The following is an 8010-nucleotide window of genomic DNA, read 5'->3' as shown; positions in this document are numbered from 1 at the left end:
TATAATTCCACCTCTGACATGTTGGTTTCAATCAATACTTCCTGTTTAAAGGAAAAATAGAATCATGGGAAATTTCAGACATAACTCCCCACATGTGTCCCTGACTATTCAGGGCCTGTTTAGAACATCTGCTTCGACAGTGTGTTCACGAAGTCAAACTCCAGTACGGGATGAGGATATTCCTTTGCCGCTCGCATGAGGTGTGGCGATCATTAGGTTAATTCACCACCAGTCAGCTGTCCTACTCAAAGGGGAAGCAGCCTACGGTCACCTGGGCCTATTGTTAGTTTGATCACTTTCCACAATTCACATCTCAGCCCGTGCAACGCACCTGAATCCTGAACTGATATTTTCAACTGAACAGAAATCGCAGATGTAATTTTATCAATTATTGGACGTATTGCAACATCGTTTAATGGTCGATTAATTTAGTTATATTTACATATCGACATTTGAAATGAAATGTAACTGGAACGATACAATCATCGGAGAGATCTCACTGTGACTGGAGTTTTCTCGAATTCTGCCATACATTATTACAGGTATGGTTACAGTGGATTATCACAAATGATTCTTAACACTTTGTCCTCTGCACTGAACAAAGGAATCAGAGTTTAGCGCAATGCACGGGAAGAGTTTAGCTGATTGATTGAAGTCTCCTTGGTTCTATGTTTATTTCCACAAGGCATCGGGTTGTTCGGCATAACCTGTCTCCTCCAGGATTCATCAAGGAAAAGCTGTCCATTCTCATCTGCGGCCTGCCTTCTTTTTTGATCTCTTTTCCAACGCGGCCAAATCCAGGGAGGCGTAGAGAGGTCCGCCCTGAGTCTGGGAAATATATGAAGCATTGACATTCAAAAATAGTGAACATAGATGTCAAATTATTCCGAAAAGTATTAGACTTCAATGAAGTGACAGAATGAAACAACTGAGAAGGATAGCATTCGGTCCATTCAATCCGTCCTGGCTCCTTGAAAGTGCTAGTCAGTTAGCGCAATCGTCTTTTTGACATTTCCCATATCTTCAAAAATTCCCCTCCCTTCAAACATTTCACAGATTACCTTTTAAAAACCACAGTTGAATCATCTTCCAGTTCCCCTCTATATCTATCTGCAAGTGTGCTGCTTCATGTTTATGGAAAATAAATTAACGGAGACATGGTCAATGGAAAACAAGACAACTGGGGCGACGTAACTTACTTTTATTCCACATATTTATTGTTAAAGAGCGAATCTGATGATCATGTTCCCCCGTGTGTTATCTATAGGGTCGGGCAGATAAATACATATCCAGACAGAAACACAAACACAATAAAGAGACTTCCACCGAAGAAACACAGAGAAGGGATGGGGGGGGGGGGGGAGAGTGCACATCAGAAGGCCATTTAGACCAAGCTGTCAGTGCCGAAATAAACGAACTTGAAATATAAAGCACGCTGACCATTCTTATCACAGTGCCCATCTCCCGATCCGTTGCTTTAAACGTTCCAGCACTATAAGTGAAGATCCAGGCACCTTATGAAATGATTCTGGCTCAAGCACCAAATCAGGGAGCATAATCCACACTGCTCATATTTTGCGCCTTTCGCAGCTCTGCAAGCCCCTGGTCGCTTGACAGCAACTTTTCAAAATTCTCCTCAATGCTTTCAATGAAATAAATTCGGCAGCCCATTCGGAATCAATAGGGTTCCAAGAACATCCATTTAATAACGGTGCTGCGGATGTATTTAATTTGGATGTTTGTTGAGGGATTTGATGTCAAATCCTGCTCCCTGCTCCCCAGTACCAACACAACACCCTCGCTCCTCCACTCCTGCCCCCGCAGATAAATATGTTGCGATTTTAGTTAATGCGACGAGTGTGATTTGAAACAAATGCTTACGTTCTAGAATGTGCTCGGCCAACCGCGTGAAATATCTAGCGTGATATGGGGTGCACATTATTCCAAAAATCAGCAATTTATCTGGGCAGCTTGACAAAATATTAATTGCACTTACCCGTAACGCACCGTCATTTAATCTCTGTGTCTGTGCCTGGCGGTGGTCGCCTAGGTATTAAAGAATGCAAAATAAATTTAAATATTATGTTCTTTTGGCGAATAGATATTCAGCTGGAGATAGGCGAAGACAATGACGAATCAATGCGCCAATGGGTTCAAGGCATCAATTCACCCTAATTGTCAATTTCAGTCAATTCAAAAGCTTTACAAATAGACCCGTAATAGATCAAGGGCCCCTCAATGCATCAATTGTCAGATGATGAGTCAATGGAGCCCAATTCGCCAATGGTGGACAATCCCGTCGTCTCGTGTCCATTTCCTACCTGGTATATTACCCGCAGATTTAATAATCAACAATTGGCCGTTTCCTGACACCAACATGAATGATATGATTGAAGAATATTTTGATGGCAGAAAGTCCAGTTATCAATCGGTGAATTCCCGCAATTTGCTATTTAATCGGTGCCGATGTTTCAATGGAACTTACCCGTGTGTCGCTCTTTCAGCCTCCCTCTTTGTGTTGTCTCTCTCAAGCTAAAACGGAACAAGGACAAGAAGTATTAATAAAGTGCTAGATCAGGCAGATCCTGGTCCCAGAAATAGCTGATAAAATAATTAATTGTGCAGCACGTTTAGAATCATCTTCCTCACGGTAGCATGGTGGTTAGCATCAATGCTTCGCAGCTCCAGGGTCCCAGGTTCGATTCCCGGCTGGGTCACTGTCTGTGTGGAGTCTGCACGTCCTCCCCGTGTGTGCGTGGGTTTCCTCCTGGTGCTCCGGTTTCCTCCCACAGTCCAAAGATGTGCGGGTTAGGTGGATTGGCCATGCTAAATTGCCCGTAGTGTAAGGTTAATGGGGGGATTGTTGGGTTACGGGTATACGGGTTACGTGGGTTTAAGTGGGGTGATCATTGTTCGGCACAACATCGAGGGCCGAAGGGCCTGTTCTGTGCTGTACTGTTCTATATATCGAACAGAATATCAACATGAAACATTGAAATCAGAGTTGGGTTTGAACTGGACATCACACAATACTAAATGCAAAGAGAGTGTCCGTGATGTAGTTTACAAATGGCTCAGTTACTTACTTTTCATTTTGGCTCTTGTTGTCCCATTTTCCTGAAAGAAGAAACTATAATTAGCAAAATAAAATCAGGAGAAGATAATAACATTGGATCAGCAATCACGGCAATATCCCTCATGCACCGGATTCCTCACCTGATCTGCCTCCTTTACAAATCCAAATGGAAAGTAGAATCAACAAGAGAAGCAGAACCACCAGGACAGTGATGAAAGCGGGAAGGGCGCGGCTGCACCATCCTGCAGAGACAAAACAATTAGAATCTGTTTCTCTGTCACATCCTTATCTCCTGGGATTCTCAGCTGGGAAACTCAACTCAGGTAAAAAGTCGAAACCTGAACCTTGGGACTGAAAGGGGCAAAGTAAAGCCCTTGGAAATGATAGTAAAACGTGAAATGGAATCATAGAATTTACAGTGTCAAAGGAGGCCATTCGGCCCGTCGAGTTTTCATCGGCCCTCGGAAAGAGCACCCTTCACCCTATCCACAGAACCCATTAACCCCACCTTACCTTTGTGGACACAAAGGACAATTTAGCATGGTCAATCCTCCTAATATGCACGTCACCGGACAGCAGGAAGACACCGGAGCACCCGGAGGAAACCCACGCAGACACAGGGAGAACGTGCAGATTCCGCACAGACAGTGACCCGGTCCGGGAACCGAAACTGGGACCCTGGAGCTGTGAAGCAACTCTGCTAACTTCTGTGCTGCCGTGCCGCCCTTTGATTGGGTTCTGGTGAATTCATTATGTTCAACGTGTTAGAAATATCTCGGAATAGTGAATGATGCTGTCCTTGAGTCAATTCTGAAAGTTCAATCCAAATTGGGTCAAACTCCCTCAGCTTTCTCTCATGTTCCTGCACATTGCTCCCCATGAAATATTTCTGCAAAGTCCCTTCTGAAAGTAATTATTATTTATGATTTTGCCGAATGTTCCAGATAACAAGAACTCTCTGTGTAAATCACACTCTCCACAAATCCCCAGTTCTTTGTTGATTATCTTCAATTTGTGTTCCCTTGTTTTCTCACCTACTGCCATTGTGCACTGTTCCAATTAGTTACTCCATCGAAACGTTCTGGTTGATCGTGGCGTCGATCATTTCTCCTCTTAACATTCTCTTACGTATGGAGAAGAGTCCAAGCTTCTCCAGTCTCTCCACATTAACTGAAGTGGCCAGTTCCCAACAAATTTCCTCGGCTCTCTCGGTAGACTTGTGACTCTATCCCTTAAAAAGCTGTGTGCAGCTGATCACAATACTGTGAACGTGGCCAGCCAGTGCTTTCTGACGCATTTTTTACACTCGATTCTTCAATTTAAAGATTCAATGATTCCGGATAACTTACAGCATTAATTGATCTTCCCATTTCCATCTCCAAACATTACTGAATCAGAGAATAATTGCAGCACAGAAGGAGGCCATTCAGCCCACCAACTCTCCGTTACCTCTCTGCAGCAACAACCCGCTTAATTCCACCCACCTACCGCTCTTCTTCCGCCTCCACATTCTTCCATTTCTCGCCATTCTCCAATTCCCTTTCGATCGCCACTCTCAGGCTGTGTGTTCCAATGATGAACATTCGGTGTACAGAAGGGTTCACCGTTTTGTTGCAGTTCATTTCTTTCCCAATCACATCACATTTGTATCGCCTGGCACTCCATCCTTCGGTCACGGGGTACAGATTTTCACTCTATACTCTGCCCAGATCCCTCCTGATTTTAAACGCCACTATCACATATCTGTTCAAACTTCTCCAAGCAGAACAGTATCAGTGTCTATCGGTTATGGACGTGAATTAATTTTCCCACCCGTGATACCATTCCTTTGAATCTTTTCTGCACTGTCTCTAATACATTGTCCAGACATTCTGGTGCCCAGATAGGACGTAATACTACAGTTGATGCTGAACCAGAGTTTTGCTAATGTTCATTACAGCTCCCTTCTTCTTCTAATCTCTGATGTATTGCTAATGGCGAGAGCTTTGCGTGCATTAGTAATCGCCCTGCCCCTACCATTTGTTTGTGACAATAAAGCTCCGATTCGCCTGCCCAAGTAAAGTCTGTGTGATACACTTGGGATAAATTCTGAAAATGACATTTATGTGAAGTGTTAGACCCAGTGTTTAATGTTCTAAAACATTACGTGACTCAGGAAGCAGGATTACACCAATAAAGCAGATATTACATGGATGATGGATTCTGGAAAATGAGATTCAGAGAAAATTAATGAATGTCTCAGAAAACAAATCATTTTTAGACAAAAATTTCCACTTTTGTCTGGTTTCTGTTTGTGAAGCCCATCCAGCGGAGAACTGATCACAACATTCCAAAGCCCACTGCGTAAAATGGGCGGTTGATGCAAATTCAATAACTTCGGAAAGGAAATCCAGATTCTAGTTTCAAGGGAAAATGTGACAAAGCTATCGGGATACATATTGGAAAGCCTTTGTTTTTATTTAACAGGCTTCAGAGTCTAAGCTTCGAGCTAATCGTTCTTATTGATTATAACTTGAATTCAAACCATCATTGTGAAGATCGCCAACTCACCTGTCCTTGTCTCTGCTGCTTTGGGGAACGGCACGCTCTTCGTCCAATTTTTGTTTGTAGACCCCAGTTGAATAATACAAGTACAGACAGCGTCGTTACTCCACATATCCATCGACACCATGATCTGACTAATGATGCTGTAGGTCCCGTCCTCCAGTGTACCGGGATCGCTCGATCCCTCGGCCACCAGGCCGGAAATATTCCAGAAAATAACAATCCGGTTCGAAGAAAGTCCACTAACCAGACACACCAAGGGGACGGTATCCCTGGAATTCTCCTCCCACCGTGGCACAAATATCAGCACCGCCGTCTTACTGGTGGAACTGTCTGGACACAGATTGAGACATAGTCAACGATTGATTCACACAAAATGATAATACTGTGCATGATCAGAATTCATTTCAATTGTTCTCTTACCTCCAACCAGTAGTGTAGCTGCTTTCTGGAGCGGTGCATAGCTATCCATCTCAGCACAGTAGTAGGAACCCGAATCATTCGCCTGGACATTGCGGATTTCCAGAATCAGTATATTTTTGATCTTGCCTTTTTTAGAAATAAACTTACAATCCGCCCCGTTACAGGATGAAATGTCGATTGCTTTCGGTGCTTCACCCACTCCTTGTTTATACCAGCCATAGCGAGACACCAATTCCACTTCGTAAATGTAATGATAGGTTAATTCCACGATCTGCCCGACTTCAGCGGTCAATGTTAAGGGGATGTGAGACAGAGTGGACTCGGAGTCTGTAACCAGAGAGATTATTGGTTCGTTATCAATGATTATTGATAGATTGGAAACATCCGCTTTGAAACGCTTCAGCTGTAATTTAAGAACAATCTCATTGCTGTTTTACAGAGTTTTGGGTGAGATTTATCCTTCGATTTATTTTCGCTTCGGTTTATAGTAGGAAGCAGCAAACTTATTGGCACTATCCCGTGAAATTCCTTCACATGATCACTGGATCAGTTTTATATCAAGAAACACACATTCTCACATTTTGCAGAACGAAGGTAATTCCGGTTAAATTTCCAACCGCCGCTTACTCACCGTAACCACTCAGCACCAGCGGAATGAGGATCAGGGGGAAATGTTCCTTCGCCATCTTGAGCCGGAGACTGCGCCCCGTTTTCGCTCTCACTCGCTTGTTACTGCGGCCGGAGAGGCCACAGACTGACACGAGCTCAGGGCCAGATCCGATGGAAACGATGACGATCTGTTCTCTGGAAAGTATGACACCATTCTGTGAGCGGTGTCTTGGTGAATATGACGTTCATTTGCACTGTTGTCACCGCCTTGGTGTCACAGCTGATAAGAAACAGAAGACCTTACAACAATCTGATTGGCTGTAGTTCAGAGGGCTGGGTGGAATAATGACTTCAGGGGTCTATGCTGAATATTGTAGTTAGTAATTAACTCAAGTTTATCCATACCAGAATGTCATTGGGATGATGTTGCTGATCCAACTTATAAGACATCTACCAGGCCGTCCCTCACCCTTGACTTCGCCAGTTAAAAATGTACAGCCTGTTCCCTATTTCTACTTATTTATGACATTTTGGCCCTGCTCTCATTCTTGTAAATCGGGTTTGCTCCATGCCAATATCCTTTTTGTAATTGTGGTGGTGGTGGTGGTGGGGGGGGGGGGGGGCGGGGGGGGGGCATATATAAAAACAATTCAACAGAATCAGAATCATTTTCTTCCGTAGCCTTCTGTGTGTTTTCTAGTGAATGTCACCAACAAGATCATGAAAATTGGCGTTGCTTTAGAATTATTCAGAGATCCAATAAACCAAACATTTGAGTAGCATCAGGGACATATCTGAACCTTGGGCCTCTCGTCAACTGGGTTGTATTTCGATTCTCAGCCGCGTTCACATTCGCACATTCTGCTGTTGAGTGAGTGTCTTATTTTTAAAACAAAATTTCGAGCAGAAACGACTTGCATTCAGCGTTCCCAAAGGGTTACGTTAAAAGCATTTCCTCTTTGGATAAATTGTAGACAACGTTACTAAACGGAGAAGAGGGAAGATACTCGAGTAAATTTAGCCTGCATGCCATCTGTTCGTAAAGTCGCGACTAAAGGTTACTGGTGGTCGACATTACCAATGCAATGCCCCACATTTTCCTCAAGATATGCCGCAAGAAACATTTGGAAAGCATTATCAGTGGAAATTCAGTACATGCCGGACAGAGAACATGACTTAGAAGCTGCAAGAAGGAAACACATTAGAGGAGAGAAATTAAGAAAGTATTTCTTTCTAAATACAAAGATTAGCATTTATCTTCTGACGAAAGCAAGAGGTCACCAATTTATTTTCGTTCGTTCATAGGATGTGACCATCGCTGGTCAGTGCGGCATTAATTGTCCATCCCTAAATGTCTT

The 8010-nt window shown here is 43.4% G+C and overlaps 1 protein-coding gene across 1 annotated transcript; it reads right to left on the bottom strand.

The window, feature by feature from the left end:
• Positions 1-376: 376 nt before the first annotated feature.
• Positions 377-6873, bottom strand: LOC119958683 (immunoglobulin kappa light chain-like). The gene is made up of 8 exons (XM_038787260.1): positions 6675-6873; positions 6044-6370; positions 5627-5953; positions 3217-3318; positions 3087-3117; positions 2486-2532; positions 1997-2046; positions 377-828 (listed from the first exon to the last, which is right to left on the bottom strand). Exons 1-8 carry the CDS (start codon positions 6727-6729, stop codon positions 748-750), a joined length of 1020 nt encoding a protein of 339 aa, XP_038643188.1. The 5' UTR covers positions 6730-6873; the 3' UTR covers positions 377-747.
• Between the last annotated feature and the right edge of the window lie 1137 nt (positions 6874-8010).

This window comes from Scyliorhinus canicula, chromosome 30 (assembly GCF_902713615.1).
Source record: "Scyliorhinus canicula chromosome 30, sScyCan1.1, whole genome shotgun sequence".
NCBI lineage: Eukaryota > Metazoa > Chordata > Chondrichthyes > Carcharhiniformes > Scyliorhinidae > Scyliorhinus > Scyliorhinus canicula.
Note: the sequence above shows the minus strand (reverse complement) of the source record. Positions and strands in the feature narration are given on the sequence as shown.